The 19,861-nt window shown below is 35.1% G+C and overlaps 1 protein-coding gene across 1 annotated transcript; it reads right to left on the reverse strand.

Moving 5' to 3' along the window:
• Window positions 1-362: 362 nt before the first annotated feature.
• LOC128647367 (purpurin-like) lies at window positions 363-16,762 on the reverse strand. The gene is made up of 5 exons (XM_053700152.1): window positions 16,627-16,762; window positions 8,806-8,923; window positions 6,974-7,110; window positions 4,940-5,052; window positions 363-595 (listed from the first exon to the last, which is right to left on the reverse strand). The coding sequence occupies exons 2-5, from the start codon at window positions 8,920-8,922 to the stop codon at window positions 363-365; spliced, it is 600 nt and encodes a 199-aa protein (XP_053556127.1). The 5' UTR covers window position 8,923; window positions 16,627-16,762.
• Window positions 16,763-19,861: the final 3,099 nt, after the last annotated feature.

The raw sequence follows: 19,861 nt of genomic DNA on the forward strand, positions 1-19,861 counted from the left end.
TATTATCAGTGGCAACCTGTACAGCAGGTGAAAGTCGCTTTTTGTACATTGTTTTAAAAATGTTGTCTTATTGGCATAAAAATAATTACCCAACTGGGTGCTTTTCCATAATAATGATAAAGAGCAAAATGTCATGGGTGACATGTGCCCCTTTAGACATATAGTTTCAGCCATTGTTGCCATTTGAGTGTTGAAGAAAATATGTATGGTAGCATAGGGATTCCATGTGGTATCCAACACTGTAGGGAGCCTGTTTTCTTGTATTGCAATTGTTAAATAATTAGTAAAGTATTATGTGAGACACATTACAGTCTATTTTTATATAAAGCATTTCTTATTCCTGTATAGTAATATTTTTTTCCTTAAAAGAACTTGCATTTACCTGATTGGAGAACAGGCTGAAATTGTCCAGCCATGCAGATTTCCTCTTGTTTTTGACGGACAATTCTCAAAATGGCTGGTGATAATCCTCGTGGATTGCGGGAGAAGATAATAGAATATCCATCATTACATGTCCCATCTTCATTCAAAGTACGGCAGGCATATGTGATTGCATAGTTATCATAGTCAGTGTCAATTACCCAGTAGTTGTCACCTAGAGAGAAATAGTAATGTGAATTACAGTGATGTTTTATTATTGCAAAATGTGAGTAATAATTGTAATATTTCTTCATTGCAATATTTTTAAAGGCATATATGTGCTATACTATATGTCTGTATACTGTATATATGTTGTCTAAAGACCAAAATTTTAATATAAACTGCTAATACATTAACTGTTTGATTAATTATTTGTCCATGGAATCATGAAGTTTCTTATCCCTTACAAAGTGTGACACACAAAGATCTGTGCAAATCCACATCTTTTTGTGTTGCATTTTCACATAAATAAATATCTACTGCTAATTATCATTGGCTGACATGTACTTCATGCTAATGCTCACTGGTTGATGTACAATTCCTGCTAATTCTCACTGGCTGACATGAACTTCCTGTTAATGATCACTGGTTGACATGTACTTCCTGTTAATGCTCACTGGTTCACATGTACTTCCTGATAATGCTCACTGGTTCACATGTACTTCCTGTTAATGCTCACTGGTTTACATGTACTTCCTGTTAATGCTCACTGATTTATAGGCATTTCCTACTAATACTCACTTGCTGATATGCACGTCATGTTAATGCTATCTTTGAGCACAGTGATCTTTAAGCATATACAATTGTTAATTTTATTCCACTCTGCTGTTATTGTCTCAGTGTTCTTAACTAAAAAGAGTGGGGTGCTGCAATCCAATGAGGTACCCGTGTGAGAATATTTTTTTGTTATGAGAAAATTATTAATGTTGATGAACATTTGCAAACAAAACAATATGATTGACATACTATTAGACATTAGACAGAGGTCTCGGACATTAGCATCTGTGAAATCTGCTGCATGTGTCCCACTTAATGATGATGCTTACTGTAACTTTACTCCTGTGCTTGTCTACTCTTGTATGCTGATATTAATGCCTTATTCAAAACCCGAAAATAAGTAATGCATTTATAGTTTAATCACTGTCTTGCTTTATAAGCTGATTACTGATTTATGTTAATGCAATAAGTTCTAAATAAACATTGCTTTCCTGACAATCTGGCACAGAAAAGAGCAGAATGCCACTACTAGCGGCCATATTCGGCATTTGTTTCACCAAATGCACATGTCTTATTAGCATGCTATATCTATCAACCAGTGGGCATTAACATGAAGTACCTATCAGCCAATAAACATTAATATGAAAAGTATCAATCAGTGTTTATTGGCAGGAAGTACACAGCCAACAAGCTGTATTGTATAATATTTAAATTTATAACACTTTTACTTCACATTTTAATGCAATAAATAAATACAATTCAACATTATTCAATTATGTTCTTTTATATGGCTATGAAATTCTAGTTGTAAATTTAAAAACAAAAAATTGGACAAAAATATAGATTAAAGTATGTGACTTTGTTTTTACTAAAATAATTATTAAGTTTACCTTTGAAATAAAATTATTATGCATAATTAAAACATAGTTATAAACATCCTTTTTTTTTACTATCTTTTTTCTGTAATTTAACTTACTTATTGTCAGTTTTTTGCACTTGCCCTAAAGAAGCTGGAGTGTACGATTCAGAGTCAATACAGTTGTGATCAAAAGTTTGCATACCCTTGGAGGATTGGTAATGTCAGGAGACTGTCAGTACGACTCTCGCCAGGGCCCTCTACCCATTTGAATGTTACCTTGTATACCCCCTATGTTTATAGCGCTGCGGAATCTGTTGGCGCTCTACAAATAACCGATAATAATAATAATAATGACTGTGATGGCCACTCCAGAGCCTTCACCTTTTTCTGCTGTATCCACTGGATGGTCAACTTGGCCTTGTTTCAATGCTTATTGAAGACTCCCATATATCCACTAGTAAAAGGTTATGGCAAAAAAGATCCTCAATGGCCCAATCCTAAGCTATGCACAGTCACCAAACAAATTATGGTTCCTTTGTCCGGATCAGAAATAACACAATAGAAGTGAAGATCATTCACAGTAGTAACATGTACGCACATGTTACTACTGTGAATGATCTTCACTTAAACTTGGCCTTGTGCTTAGGGTCATTGTCGTGCTGGAAAGTCCAAGAGCATCCTATGCACAGCTTTCATGCAGAAGAATACAAATTGTCTGCCAGTATTTTCTGATAACATGCTGCATTCATCTTTCCATCAATTTTCACAAGATTCCTTGTGCCTTTAGAGCTCACCCCCCTCCAAAACATCAGTGAGCCACCACCATGCTTCACAGTAGGGATGGTATTCTTTTCGCTATAGGCCTTGTTGACTCCTCTCCAAACATAGCTCTTATGGATGTGACCATAAAGCTCTCTTCTGGTCTCATCACTTCAAATTACAGTGTGTCACGGTATTGTCGGATATATTGTAACCAGCTTTTTTATGGCATTGGTGCAGTAAAGGCTTCTTTCTGGCAACTCGACCATGCAGCTTTTTGTTCAAGTATTGTCGTATTGTGCTCTTTGAAACAACCACACTGTCTTTTTCCAGAGCAGCCTGTATTTCTCCTGAGGTTACCTGTGGGTTTTTCTTTGTATCCCAAACAATTCTTCTGGCTGGCAGTTAGCTTGTTATCTAGAGATCCCCAAAATTTCCACTTCTTAATAAGTGATTGAACAGTACTGACTGGCATTTGCAAGGCTTTGGATATCTTTTTATATCCTTTTCCATCTTTATAAAGTTCCAATACCTTGTTAGGCAGGTCTTTTTACAGTTCTTTTCTGCTCCCCCATGCCTCAGTATCTAGCCTGCTTAGTGCATCCACATGAGAGCTAACAAACTCATTGACTATTTATACACAGATACTAATTGCAATTTAAAAAGCCACAGATGTGGGAAATTGACCTTTAATTGCCATTTTAACCTGTGTGTGTCACCATGTGTGTCTGTAACAAGGCCAAAGAGTCAAGGGAATGTAAACTTTTGATCAGGGCCGTTTGGGTGATTTCTGTTATTATGCCTCTGAGAAAGCCATGCTAGCGGCGAAATGTACATCAGGCATTGTCTGTGTGCATGAGACTTGCTAATTTGTGTTTACCTGGGACCTCTCTAAGCTCATATTGATGTGGCAATTGCCTTCCTTAATCAGTCATTTACAAACCGTTTCCTCTCCTGCTCTAGATACCAGTATTGCTCAGATTAGGTAATGTTGTTGGGGTCAATCCCCTTTTTAGATTAGCTTTAGAGCAATCCGTGTATTCTCTGAGCCCTGAGGGTTACGGTGTATTTGAACTATTACCCAGGGAAGTAATTCTGTTTTTGAAGTCTCACACACACAGTCCTGATCTGTTTCTTAATCTAAGTTTTAAATGTATGTCTCACATATTTATGTTATACATTTGGTACTATTTACCACATTTTTTATTCTATCATTAGTAAAAGTTACGTTTTAATAACCAGTTCTTGACACAATCCGGTTTTCAATGCATACTGTTACTATATAGTGTTTTGTGAGTGCTGGGTACTGTCAAACTTCTCTCTCTTTTTTGTACCTATATATCTATCAGACAGTCAGCACCCCCCTTCTCCTACACTTCACCAGTGATACTAACTGGTATATAATGAATACTGAATAGATTATATATCTACTATTATTTCAGCATACTATATTATGAAGGGGTTGATATTTGCTTAAACTAACACCGTTGCCACTATTTCCACTGATTTCTGTTATTATTATGATTTAAAAATGAGCCAAACAACTATGTGATAATAAATGGCTTCATATGATCATTATCCTTAAATAAAAGACATGAGCAGTCATATTTTCAAAATCAATGCCAAAATTTCACGATTTCTCCAAACTTTTGAGCACAACTGTATCTCTACTCAGTAACTATTTGATAAGCACAGGGCATATATATGTATTTTATTTAAAGGGCCATTTTATTTCATGATTCGTACAAAGCATGTGATTAAAACAAACGTTCCAATTTACTTCTGTTATCAGTTTTGCTTGTTTCTCTTAGTATTCTTTGTTGAAGGAGCAGCTATGCACTACTGGGAGCTAGCAGAACACATCTGGTGAACCAATGAAAAGAGGCATTTGTGTGCAGCCACCAATCAGCAGCTACCTCTCAGCAATGCATTGCTGCTTCTGAGCCTACCTAGGTATGCTTTTCTACTAAGGATACCAAGAGAATGAAGCAAATTAGATAATAGAAGTAATTTGGAACGTTGCTTAAAATAGTATGCCTGAATCATTAAAGAAAAATGTTGGGTTTTGTATCCCTTTAACTCTCGGACTAGACCCATCTATAATCTTTGATTCTTGATTTATTTCTTTTTTTCATCAATTAGCAAACTTAAATAAAACACAACAAAATAGTAACTTCCACTTACCCCCACTTGATAAATAACTTGCCAGGCCTTGGTAGGTCATGTACATTTTAGCTGGTACTGTTGGGTCTGGCACTGAGTACTGAGCTGCCATGTCTGCACAGATGAGCCAAAACCTGAAATCACCACACACATCTCATAGTTATTCTGTTACCAATAAGTGAGACTTACTTGTATATAGTATAGACATGGGCATCATTTATATTTGTAAATTAGAGCGTTAAAGAAACCACTGATAAAACCACTTGTAAAAGAAAACTATGTGATCCAGAACTTTATTCTTCATCCAGAGTGGTCTAATAAAAATGTACTGTAAAGATACATACTAGTACCTAATATGTGGGATTAGGGTTGTTATGAATAGGTCAACATTAACAATTCAAACACAGAGCACAGAATAAAATTCCAAAAGTTTTATTCAGACCACCAGAAAGAGCATAATAAAAACATCAAGGCGGGGAGCTGCAGGTGTTACGCATTTCGGCTTACACTATTGTTAATCACAGAATCAAATGCTGTGTCACATTTGTTTGATTTGCATAATAAGTGTTGGTCACATTTGTTCACTCTACATTCTTGTTATTTTTGCAGTATCAGATGTTACATTGTAATAAGCAAAAATATTTAAAATGGTGAAAAAAAAAGTTTGTTGTATTCCATAGATGTCAATTGAAGGTTTCAAGTACAATTTTTTTTGTGTGTTCTGAAAATCAATATTATTACTGTTATCACTTTTTAAAAAATATTCTATGGAACTATGAACATTACATGCATGATGATGTGGTAACAATTAAAAAAATTATAAAGAGGTAATGGATGTGCCCTTAAAGGGACATAAAACATAAAATATCGCTATCAATATTCAGATAGATCATGAGATTTTGAACAGCTTTATAATTCACTTCTATTATTTAATTGGCTTTGTTATCTTCATATTGTTTGTTGAAAAGTATACCTAGGTAGGCCCAGGAGCAGCAGTGTACTACAGGGAGCTAGCTGCTGATTGCTGCTTGTGATTGGCTCACCAGATTTGTTCAGCTAGCTTCCTGTAGTGCATTGCTGCTTCTTCAACATAGGATACCAAGAGACTGAAGCAAATTTGATAATAGAAGTAAATTGGAAAGTTATTTGAAATTGTATCATCTATCTGAATCATGAAAGAAAAATGTGGGGTTTTATGCCCCTTAAAGTCATCATATAAACTGTTTCTATATTTAAGATGTTTTTGTCAAATGTAACATTCAATAAAGGGAACTTAATATATGTTCTACAGAAAAATCCTGTGGTAAAAAACGAACATCAAGAACATGGAATTGACCATTCAAATGACATTTTTGAGATATCCCTTTAAAGGTTGGCAAAAGATTACATTGCAAATATATTCAACATAAATCAGAAAACTCTGAACCTCAGTAATACATGATAATGATATTAGGCAGTTTAAAAAAAAGAAAAAAAATCATAAGTAACTTCTTTGTGAAGCCAAAGTTTCATTACTGAGTGCCCCACCTCCTGGCATTGTGCGCATATATGCGTTTCAAGAATAGGATATTTATTGATCTCCGAGAAAACGTTTTTCTTTGTATCTAGCAAGAAGAAGTTAATCACTGCTAAAATATTCCAGGAAAAGTGTAAAAATAATAATAATAAAATTTATATTAGGGCAGCTCAAAATCTAAAACCACAACTATCTAGAAATATGGATGAGACTTTCATAAAATTAACAGTAGTAGGATTTAGGTGTTTATAAAAGAACTAGTCCTAAAGCATATATACATGGGCCAAAATCCCCATCAACTTGGATCCCTCTCCCAACCTGCTTCTCCTTCCCTGATGCTCAACTTTTTTTTTTGTAGTGCAGTTGTCCCACCCACTCCTGCCCCGCCCCGCTCTATCCTGCCCCCCGTTCACCTCTCTTAATTGTTACTATTTACTAAAAGGATAACAATTGTGCAGTAAATTTTTTTTTCTCTTAAATGTATTTGAAATAGGTTTTTTTTTTATAGGGAATGTGTTTGTGGCTAAAGCAATATTTACCCAAAAAGTTTAACTCTGCCTTTAGATGATGCTGTCATTGTTCCATCTTCATCTACAATGTACTCAGCAGAAATATTGTCCTGAAGGAACATCCCCTCCGGATCCTTTTTACCAACGGCATACCACTTCCCTCCATACTAAGTATTGGAATAAAAAAATATGATACAATATACAACATAATTTAATTGTAATCCATCTATAATTCAACAGTTATATTTGTTATAGAACGTTTCTACATATTTAAATACAACGTAATATAAACATAGCTGTCAAAACGTTAGAAATTAGTAATACAAAATGGTTTAGTATATTTTTATATGTTAGTTAAATAATTTTGATCATTTTATTGCATCAAATAGGCTCAACACATAAGAATTTACACTAAGCACATATCTACAGCTATTATCCATATTCATTCTGGACAGATAGCTCAGCATGCTAAGGCACTGTGGCTGAACTCTCTAGCAATCCAAGGGTTGCAGGTTTGATCCCCAGTGAGGTCCACTCAGCCTTTCAACCTTCTGAGTTTGATAAAATGAGAAGCGCCTTGAGACCCTTATGGGTAATTAGTTGCGCTTTACCAAGTACCCAATACATACATAAATACATTCCACAAGAACTAATTATCTTATTGGTGGGAAATTCTTTTTAAAATGTTTTTCTCTTCACAACTGAGTTTGTAATCTGGTTCTTAAAAATAAAAGTACATTTAAATGGATATTAAACCCAATTTTTTTCTTTCATGTTTTGGATAGAGCATGCAATTTTAAGCAACTTTCTAAATTACTTCTATTATCAATTTTTGTAGCTACCAATCAGCAAGCACTATCCATGGTTCTGAACCAAAAATGGGCCGGCTCCTAAGCTTTCATTCCTGCTTTTTCAAATAAAGATACCAAGAGATAGAAGAAACGTTTATAATAGGAGTAAATTAGAAAGTTGTTTAAAATTGCCTGCTCTATCCAAATCATAAAAGAAAAAATAATGGATTGAGTATCCATTTAAAGACCCTTGTTCACTGAGCATAGAAATATACAGCAAAGTAGCTTTACACTTTCACCGTAATATCTCAGAATAACCAAATACACACTAGGAGGGAGCTAAGAATGTCATTCACATGCAGAAGCTTCGACCATAAAAAAATCAAAAAACATTTAATGCTGCATTAAAATATTTATTATTGTATTTAATATGTTACTGTAAATGGTTTTGCTCTGAAACATTTCAGATTACAAGTGGAAAGATATTTAACTATCCCGCTCGAGCAATAAAGGGACACTGAACCCAAATTTTTTTATTTTGTGATTCAGATAGAGCATGCAATTTTAAGCAACTTTCTAATTTTCTCCTATTATGAATTTTTCTTCGTTCTCTTGCTATCTATCATCTAAGCTTTTTTTGTTCAGAACACTGGACAGCACTTTTTCATTGGTGGATGAATTTATCCACCAAACAACAAGGACAACCCAGGTTGTTCACCAAAAATGGGCCGGCATCTAAACTTAAATTCTTGCATTTCAAATAAAGATACCAAGAGAATGAAGAAAATTTGATAATAGGAGTAAATTAGAAAGTTGCCTAAAATTCCATGCTCTATCTGAATCACGAAAGAAAAAAATTGGGTACAGTGTCCCTTTAACTTCAATTGCACTCAAGTGATTGCATTTACTTTCAACTTGTAAGGCGAGCAAAAAAATCTGACACGTTCAAACACCCGCAATGAACCCCTTTCTGCTTGCACGTAACTGTTAATGCTCCACTCGTAATCTGACCCTTTATTGTTATTCTCATTACTGTAATAATAACTATTATCATTATTTAGAAAGACTCACCCGTTTTAGGTCAAAGCTATCCTTCACTGGTAAAGAATCCACCACACAGGTCTGAGCTCTGCACTTCTCAATAATGGTGATAAGTACCAACATAAAGACATATTTAGGGTACTTCATTCTACAAATAAAAAGAATAATAATACATTTTATTTACAGATTAATTACATAGTCCTTAAGAGTAGCTTTTGTGTTTTTTAAGAAAATACAGTTTAAAGGGACAGTAAAGTCAAAATTAAGCTTAAATGGATTAGATAAAACACAAAATTCTATCAGCCAATCGGAATTAAGGTAGAAAAATCCTATTGGCTGATGCAATCAGCCAATAGGATTGAGCTGGAATTCTATTGGCTGTTCCAATCAGCCAATAGAATGCCAGCTCAATCCTATTAGCTGATTGCATCAGCCAATAGGATTTTTTCTAGCTTAATTCCGATTGGCTGATAGAATTCTATCAGCCAACCAGAATTGAAGGGACGCCATCTTGGATGACGTCACTTAAAGGAACCGTCATTTAGTAAAAAGACTTCGTTGGAAGAGGATGCTCCGCGCCGGATGGATGAAGATAGAAGATGCTGTCTGGATGAAGACTTCTGCCCGTCTGGAGGACCACTTCGCCCGGCTTGGATGAAGACTTCTCCCGGCTTCGTTGAGGACTTCGGCCCGGTTGGATGAAGACTTCTCCCGGTAAGGTGATATTCAAGGGGTTAGTGTTAGTTTTTTTTAAGGGGGTATTGGGTGGGTTTTAGAGTAGGGTTGGTTGTGTGGGTGGTGGGTTTTAATGTTGGGGGGATTTATCATTTTTTTTTACAGGTAAAAGAGCTGATTACTTTGGGGCAATGCCCCGCAAAGGCCCTTTTAAGGGCTATTTGTAATTTAGTGTAGGGTAGGACTTTTTTATTTTGGGGGGGCTTTTTTATTTTGTTAGGGGGATTAGATTAGGTGTAATTAGTTTAAAAATCTTGTAATTTGTTTATTATTTTCTGTAATTTAGTGTTTGTTTGTTTGTTTTTGTACTTTATAGCTAATTTTATTTAATTGTATTTAATTGTATTTAATTTAGGGAATTAATTTAATTATAGTGTAGTGTTAGGTGTAATTGTAACTTAGGTTAGGATTTATTTTACAGGTAAATTTGTCTTTATTTTAACTAGGTAGTTATTAAATAGTTAATAACTATTTAATAACTATTCTACCTAGTTAAAATAAATACAAACTTGCCTGTAAAATAAAAATAAAGCCTAAGCTAGATTTATTTAAATTATATTTAAGTTAGGGGGTGTTAGGGTTAGGGTTAGACTTAGATTTAGGGGTTAATAACTTTAATATAGTGGTGGCGACGTTGGGGGCGGCAGATTAGGGGTTAAAAAATGTAGGTAGGTGTCGGCGATGTTAGGGACGGCAGATTAGGGGTTAATATTTAACTAGTGTTTGTGATGCGGGAGTGCGGTGGTTTAGGGGTTAATATATTTATTATAGTGGCGGCGATGTCCAGTTTGGCAGATTAGGGGTTAAAATTTTTATTTTAGTGTTTGCGATGTGGGGGGGCCTTGGTTTAGGGGTTAATAGGTAGTTTATGGGTGTTAGTGTACTTTTTAGCCACTTTAGTTAAGAGGTTTATGCTACGGCGTTGTAGTGTAAAACTCTTAACTACTGACTTTAATATGCGGTACCAGTCTTGACAGGAGAGGGTGTACCGCTCACTTTTTGGCAGACTCGTAATACCGGCGCTATGCAAGTCCCATTGAAAAAAGAGGATACGCAATTTACGTAAGTGGATTTGCGGTATTTCCAAGTCTGGCCAAAAAAGTGAGCGGTACACCTGTACCTGCAAGACTCGTAATACCAGCGGGCGTTAAAAAGCAGCGTTAGGACTGGCCAACGCTGCTTTTTAAGCCTAACGCACAACTCGTAATCTAGCCGATAGACTGCTATAGACATGTGCACACTCCTAAGCTTTTATCAGTCTACCTAGGTTTACTCTTAACAAACGATATTAAGAGAACAAAACAAATTTGATAATAGAAATAAATAGTTCTAAGTTATTTAAAACTGGATACTCTATCTGAATCCCTAAAGTTTAATTTTTACTTTACTGTCCCTTTAATTTTATTAAAAATATTTAAGACCATGCAAGCATTAGGAAAGATTAAAACAAAAAAAGAAAATAGTCAATCTTGGCAGGCTTCTGCATTCAATCACTGCTGAATGGCAAATTAATGAAATAGTCTAGACTCATTCATTTGTATTTTAAAGGGACAGTCTATTCAAAATTAAACTTTCATGAATCAAATAGGGCATGTCATTTTAAACAACTTTCCAATTTACTTTTATCATCAAATTTGCTTTGTTCTCTTGGTATTCTTTGTTGAAAACTAATCCTAGGTAGGATCATATGCTAATTTTTAAGCTCTTATCTGAATGAATTTGAAAGTGGGTCACAGCTAGAGGGCATTAGTTCATGTGTACCATATAGATAACATTGTGCTCACACCCGTGAAGTTATTTATGAGTCAGCTCTGATTTGATAAAATGCAAGTCTCTCAAAAGAACTGAAATAAAGGGTCAGTCTGCAGAGGCTTACATACAAGGTTATCACAGAGGTAAAAAGTATATTAAAGGGACAGTCTAGTCCAAAATAAACTTTCATAATTCAGATAGAGTATGTAATTTTAAACAATTTTCCAATTTACTTTAATCACTTATTTTGCTTTGTGCTCTTGGTATTCTTAGTTGAAAGCTAAACCTAGGAGGTTCATATGCTAATTTCTAAGCCCTTGAAGGCCGCCTCTTCTCTCAGGGCATTTTGACAGTTTTTCACCACTAGAGAGTATTAGTTCATGGGTGTCATATTGATAACACTGTGCTCATGCACGTAAAGTTCCAGTGAGCCAGCTCTGATTGGCTAAAATAGATATCTGTCAAAAGAACTGAAATAAGGGGGCAGTTTGTAGAGGCTTAGATACAAGGTAACTGTGTTGGCTATGCAAAACTAGGGAATGGGTAATAAAGGGATTATCTATCCTTTTAAACAAAAAAAAAGTCTGGTGTAGACTGTCCCTTTAATATAACCGTGTTGATTATGCAAAAATAGGAAATGGGTTATAAAGGGATTATCTATTCTTTATACAATAAACATTCTGGAGTAGACTGTCCCTTTAAAGGGACAGTTTACTCAAAAATTTTCTCCCCTTTAATTTGTTCCCAATGATCCACTTTACCTGCTGGAGTGTATTAAATTGTTTACAAGTAGCTCCTTTACCCTTATATTGGCATTTGAAATTGTTAATTTAGCATGTGGTATCCCCACCTATTCTGAAAGTTTGTGGCCGCGCGTACCAGCTATAGATAAGCTTTGTAAACACAGCCAGCAGAAGAAATTACACTCGCAGTGTGATAAAGCAGAGATAAGGTAATAAAATGTTGATTTTCCATTGTTCTCTCAAAGTATTGGTGATTGTTTTAAGGACAGATATAAGATAAAGAAGCAGGTATATGTGCACAATGTGATACAGTAATGAGATCTGATAATACCTACAAGCTCAACCTATTTTATTAGGCTGTGGCTTCAAAACACAAAATCAGAGCTTTAATATACAGAAATAAACCTTAAAACGCTAATTTTCATACATTTTTTACTTTGCAGTTGGTAAAAAAAGCAATTGTAAACACATTAAGGGAAAAACTATTTTACAGTATACTGTCCCTTTAACTGAAAATTATCTGAGACCAGTTCCATTAATTTGGTTATATCTGTAGCGCCCTATAATACCCAACTACAGTCTTGCACAATTGTTTTAGGGGATTACAGATTCTAATTAATGCTGTAACAATGTTGTATAATACATATTTTATCCATTTTTTTTTTATATAATCATAGGATTTTTTTTTCTTTCAAAGGACAATACAGTCCTAACGTTTTATTCTTTAATTCCCATACTATAGAAGTGTTAAATCAAGTCTGTATTAAACATGACACCTGCGTTGTAATATGTAACCATGCTTGTTAAAGGGACATAAAACCCCAAATTTGTCTTTCATGATTCAGATAGACCCTGCCATTTTAAACAACTTTCCAATTTACTTCTAATATTAAATATTTTTGTTTTCTTGTTATCCTTTGCTGAAAAGCAAGAAGGTAAATGCATGAGTGTTCCCGTGGCTGCAGTACTATAGGGCAGCAGTTTTGCAAGAACGTTATACATTAGCAAGGGCACTAGATGGCTGCACTATTTCCTGTCATGTAGTGCCCCAGACATGTGCACGCTACCTATTTAGATATCTCTTCAAAAAAGCAAGAGAATGCAGCAAATTTGATAACACAAGTATATTGGAAACTTTTTAAAAATTGTATTCTCTATCTAAATTATGAAAGAAAAATGTTGAGTTTCATGGCCCTTTAAGCATCCGGCAAAACGGAAACAGACTCACAGTTTATCCTGGTATGCAGCAGTATCTTGCCCAACAATTTCTGTTCCAAAGTTCTGGTAACCGCTACTTCAGAGGACCTGAAGCCATATGTATTTATAATGTGTATTTCAGCTATGATAACAGAATGTACCACATCTCAATCCGAAAGTAAATAAAACCAAAAAACTGTTTACTAAGCTGATCTGGACATTGCAAACATAGGGGCCGATTTACTAAGCCCCGTATTGTGCCGAATGCACCTGTTTCCGTGCGAGCCTTTAGGCTGCCAGAAACAAGAGTTAAGAAGTAGGGGTCTTAAGACCACTGCTCCTTAACTTGTCCGCCACCTCTGAGGCGGCGAACAGCAATCAGCCCAATCAGATACGATCGGGTTGATTGACACACTCTGCTAGCGGCCGATTGGCCGCGAATGTGCAGGGGGGCGGTATTGCACAAGCATTTCACTAGAAATGCTTGTGCAATGATAAATCGCTGTCAGCATTTTTCGATGTGTGGCTGGCATGATCCGCTACAGCGGATTATGTCCGTCCGCACATTAATAAATTGGCCCCCTAGTCTCTGAGACTCAATTTTTTACTATTAGATTGAGATGTGACACGTCCTGTTATTTATTCAGAAATACATAATATAAATACATATCCCAGAATGCCACGGCCTTAGGTCCACTGAATTGTAGCAGTTACCAGAACTTTGGATTGGCAATTTTTTTTTTTCATATGAGATACTGCATACCAGGATAAACTGTGAGTCTGTTTCACTGGATCTTTAACGTGCATGGATTGTTACATATTACAACTCTGGTGTATACAAATAAAATTACAATATATGGTTTTCCCTGAGGAGTTCTTTAAATTATTTATATCTAACATAGTAATCAATGTCCTGTATGTACCGTTTATCATTTAAAATTTGAATAACTTTAATAAGTATTGAGAAATCAAATACAGGTACAAATCCCCAAATACTGAATTCCAAATTCCAAACATATTCTGAAATCCAAACTCTTTAATTAAAGGGACAGTATACTGTAAAATAGTTTTCACTTAATGTGTTTACAATTGCTTTTTTTTACCAACTGCGGAGTAAAAAATTTATGAAAATTAGCTTTTCAAGGTTTATTTGTGTATATTAAAGCTCTGATTTTGTGTTTTGAAGCCACAACCTAATAAAATGGGTTGAGCTTGTAGGTATAATCAGATCTCATTACTGTATCACATTGTGCACATATACCTGCTTCTTTATCTTATATCTGTCCATAAAACAATCACCAGTACTTGGAGAGAACAATGGAAAATCAACATTTTATTACCTTATCTCTGCTATATCCTACTGGGAGTATAATTTCTTTTGCTGGCTGTGTTTACAAAGCTTATCTATAGCTGGGACCTGCGGCCACAAACTTTCAGACTAGGTGGGGATACCACTTGCTAAATCAACTATTTAAAATGCCAATATAAGGGTAAAGGATCTACTTGTAAACAATTTAATACACTCCAGCAGGTAAAGTGGATAATTGGGAACAAATTAAAGGGGAGAAATTTTTTGAGTAAACTGTCCCTTTAATAAAAAAAAAAAATTAAATATAAAAAAAACCTTTTTTTCCTGCCTGTAAGTCACAATATTCTCTGCCTGTGTCTTTGGTTTGATTGCTGTGCTCTAAAATCCAAATAATAGTCTATTTATTTCAAACAACTACTATTACATTTCTGATTACAGTGCTGTACTACCATTCTGAGGGTACTATGTATACAAAAGTAATAAAAATGATATAAAACTGCCTTTAGGTTACATATATGAACTGTATTATGACATTTAAGAATTGCCTAAATGACATAAAATATTGTTGTTTGCATTTGGTTCCATCCCCCCTCCAAACTGTCCCGTTTACAGATTCAGAAATTCCAAACTATTGCAAAATCCAAACCTTTTCCGGTCCCAAGCAGTTTGGATAAAGGGTTTTCTCCCTGTACTGTATCAACCTTAAGATGCTTTCAAACTCATTCTAGTTTTCATAATTGTTTATATTATGAACATTTTTTTATTGTTAGTATTATACAATTACAGGTATAACTTGCTCATTCAGCGGGTTAGGGACCGGAGCTCCGCTATAAAGTGACAACTGCCTTATAGTGAAACAATGCGGTTTTAGCATTCTTTTCACTCGCTAGTGCGTTTAACAACTTGAAAACATGTTTGAACTAACTTATATTAGGTGTGCAAAAGCGCTAAGTTTAGTTTAACACTAACACAGTACAGCACAGTGTTCAATAAAAACTGTACTGTACCTGTAAAATAGTAACAATTACTTAAGTAAAATTTGCCTAACTACGACACTGAGTGGAGTGCACTGCAAAGCTGTAAACAGACCGAACTGTGCATAACAAAATGGCGCCAGTCACCTTTCAGCAATCTCACAATGAGTACAGTACTGTTTCAAAATCCTTGGAGGTTGAACTTCAGCTCCATATTAGCGCTGTATTAGTGATGCGCTGTAAAGCGAGGCGCTGTAAAGTGAAGTGCTGTAAAGCGAGGCATACCTGTATATCTAGTACAGATGAGCTTTTTAAAATGACATGGAATTTTAACTTCAGTTTTCAAGATTCAAGTAGAGTATACATTTTACAAAAAAAATATCAAACCTTCCAATTTACTCTTTGTATCCTTTACATGAATACATATTTAGGTAGGCTTAGGACTGTGCATGTGGCTTAAGTATGGTATACATAACATTGTAAAATACAATATTGTAAACACAGATGCCATATAGTTCTCAACGCACATGCACACTCCTCAGCCTTCCTCAGTTTACCTTGTTTAAGGGGACAGTAAAGCCAAAATGAAATGTTCATGATTAAGACAGAATATGCAATTTTAAACAACCTTACAATTTACTTTCATTATCAAATTAGCTTTGTTCCCTTGTTATCCTTTGTTGAAGAGAAAACCTAGGTAGGCTGATAGGAGCTCAGGGGTGTGCACGTGTATTTATCAGTCTATGGCAGCAGTGTTTGCTACTACGTATAACATCACTATAAACAATGTTGCAAATACCGCTACCCAGCGGCTAAAGATATGTGCACACTCCTGAGCTCACCTTGGATTACTCTTTAACAAAGAATACCCAAAGAGTAAAGCAAAATTGATCATAGAAGTAAACAGGAAGTCATGTTCTGGCCAATCCATCTATGTTTAATTTTGACTATCGGAATCATAAAGGTTTAATTTTGTAGGCTATTCCCTAGTATGTATGAAGTCACAATAACATTTATAGCTGTGATAGAATTAGTATTACTCCAATATTTTAACCACTGATAATTTCTCAATTTTAACAGAAATTAAAAAATCAAGCAAAAACAATTAAAAAGGTATATTATTATGGCTGTGCAGACTTACCTTGTATTCTCTGCAGTACGGTGATCAAATGTGAACCTTTACACAATTCTTATGGACATCGCCTCACAAGAGTTTCTGTATTTCATCCTTAAATAATAAGCCCGTACATCATCTAATTGGTTATTTTGGTCATGGGAGCCCGGTAAGATGCTTAAGGATTCTTAATCCTTTACATAAACTCAGAGTAATCCTTTTCTATGAGGTCTGTTCTAATTATAATAGAAAACAAAGCACTTAACAAATGGAAAAGTAATACTCATTCTTAATAGCTACAAAAGAGCGCATGAAATGACAAGAAGCATATGTGAATACAATCTAGTTTCTTGTTTTGTTTTCTTTAAATTCAATTCAGAATATTGTACAGCTGTATCAATTTATAGTTGCTGTTAATCTGCTTTAATACAAAATAGAATGCAAAGCTGTAAGAGTCAGATAATGTTTATGAGACTGCATAATGTCTGACAAAGAGACCTGGAAGTCTTGAAATCTTGCCCTGTCTTTTGTAATAGCTGGACAAATTAGAGACAGTAAAATGCGTAATTACAAGACACTTATGTTGTGTTGCTATAGAATAACAGCCAAGGCTAAATATTCTCCCAAATCTAAATATTTGTTAAACACATTAATGTTAATTTGCTGCAATTGGTTTTCAATATCCAAGCTCCACCCACTATTTGCCATTTTTGGAGGAGCCAATCCAGGCTTTAGTTGGCAGACAACAAGGCTAGCTACTGTCTTTAAAGGGACATGAAACCCAAAATCTTTCTTTCAGATAGAGCAAGCAATTTTAAACAACTTTCTAATTTACTTCTATTATCATTTTTTCTTTGTTCTTTTGGTATCTTTTGTTGAAAATCAGAGACGTAAGATTAGGAGACAGCACATTTCTGGAGCACTATATGGCAGCAGTTTTTCAAGAATGTTATCCATTTGAAAGACCACAAGATCGTAGCACTATTTCCTGCCATGTTGAACTCCAGACACCGCTATCTAGGTATTTTCTCAACAAAGAATATCATGGGAACTAAGCCAATTTGATAATAGAAGTAAATTGAAAACTTTTTTTTAAAATTGTATGCTCTGTCTGAATTAACATAGTAATGTTTTGAATTGTTTGTTTGAGTTGCATTATTTTGTAGTTGTTATCAGTTAAACCAAATTAGGGACAGATATGTAACAGGATTAGCATCGAACAATCAACAGAGTGGAATTTGAGTTCTGAGAATGAAAAAATAAATAAATTCAGAGATGAATTACATGAAATTACAGACAGAGCAGGAGCGAGCTGCACTTAGTCTTATGGCGCGGTCGGGCCGGGCTGTGACTATACAGCTGGCCTGATGAGCTGAGTAAATATAACAGACCCGCTCAGCAGAGTACAGAGAGCGGGTCTGTAAAACAGCGTTATTTTTTAAAAAATTAATAGGGTACAATTATGTTTTATAATGTTTGGCTAATATAATGTTATATAATTCTGCACTATGTGCAGAATTATATAACATTATTTTTAAGGTTTACTGTCCCTTTAAGTAACTGCCAGCAATTTAGTTTTAAACAACCCATTTTTTAAACATTGTACTAATAAAGATTTACATTTACATTTTTTCATGACGCACGCGCACATATACGCACATCAACTTTTTTGCTCAGTTCCTTTAGCTGAAATTAGTAAATGTTTAAAAAAGGTGCAATGACTGGAAAAAAGTGTTTATAAAATGTGACACTGTGCTGAAAAATTATACAGACTGTGTTGTAGAGCTGGGATAAGATGCTATACCACAATGACAACAGTGCCATAGCAGTAAAGAATATGATTAGCCACAAGTCCATGACATTGCATGTTCCATTAAATTATATATATATATATATATATAAAGTTGAAAAGTTATGGACTAAAATGTGTAAATATCAACAAAATGTAATTGTGATACATACATTTAATGCAGTACCTGTGACTCTTAGTACATCATGTCCTATATACAGTATGTGTCTTGAATAAATGAACAATAAATCTTAGATTAATATTTTTTCCCCATGAATTTTAACTGAATAAACATAAGAATAGTGTACAATAAAGTACAATATATTACAAATGCATTTTATGCTGATGTTTATTAAATGTTTAATTTAGCACAGAGGATGTTAAACCCTAATTGGTATGTCCACATGACAGGTCAGGGGTTAAAGGGATAACAAGGTCATAGCTGAAATGTACATTTCAATTTTAGATAGAATAATTTTTGCAATTTACTTCCATTAGCAAAAATGCTTCTAGTAAGCATTATTACTGTTTCAGTTGGATACATACATATGCTACGGTTGACACGAGCGTCAGGATTCAGAGAGCTGGCGTTGATGTGTACTATGTCAGTGAAAACTTGTGTCATACAAGCCACTGCTGAATCTCTATGGAGGTGGGGTAATTGCTGGTGCACGGGGCATTCCCAGCATGTGTGTATGCCTCTAAAAAAACTAATTACTATTATGAGCAGATTTCACAGTGCTATAAACATTGGTATGCTATGCAAAGGTAGCATTTATAAGAAGCAAAGGGGTAACTGGCCCTTCCAAGAGTGGCCTAATGTTGTACATCATTTACATGAAGGTGATCTTCAGGACTGCTGAACTGCTAAGGGGATGAAAAAAGGAGAGGAACTGAGGTAATAAAAGGTTAGCGTACATTATGTGGATGATCTCTGAATAGTAGATTATTTAAGGAGAGCTTGAAACTTTGAAAACTGAGAGCCTAGTGGAGCAAGGCAGAGAGTTCCTCACGATTAGGGTAATTTTGGAGAAGTCCTGTAGAAGAGAATGTAAGGAGGTAACAAGAGAGTAGAAGAGTGATCCTGAGCAGAGCAAAGGGGATCAAGGGAGAGTATTTGGAGACAGGGCTGACATATAGGGGGAGCAGTATTATTGAGGACCTTGAATGTTAGGTCAGGATTTTGTGTTTTATTCTGGAGGCTAGAGAAAGTCAGTGAAGGGATTGGCAGAGAGCTGCAGCTGATGAGGAGCAAAGTGTAAGGCTTTCAATATAATGGTATGGGAGACAGCACCTATATCTTTCTTTCCTGTGGCAAGGAGCAGGACTAGCCAAGTCCCAATATAAATTCAAATAAATGGATTTCCAGCCTCCAGGAAATAATTTAAAAGACCTTTATTTCTTTTTCACAGGGTCCATAAAGCAACACGACAATGTTTCAAACCATACACTGGTTCTTAGTCATGTCTCTGA

The sequence above is a fragment of the Bombina bombina genome, chromosome 2 (assembly GCF_027579735.1).
Source record: "Bombina bombina isolate aBomBom1 chromosome 2, aBomBom1.pri, whole genome shotgun sequence".
NCBI lineage: Eukaryota > Metazoa > Chordata > Amphibia > Anura > Bombinatoridae > Bombina > Bombina bombina.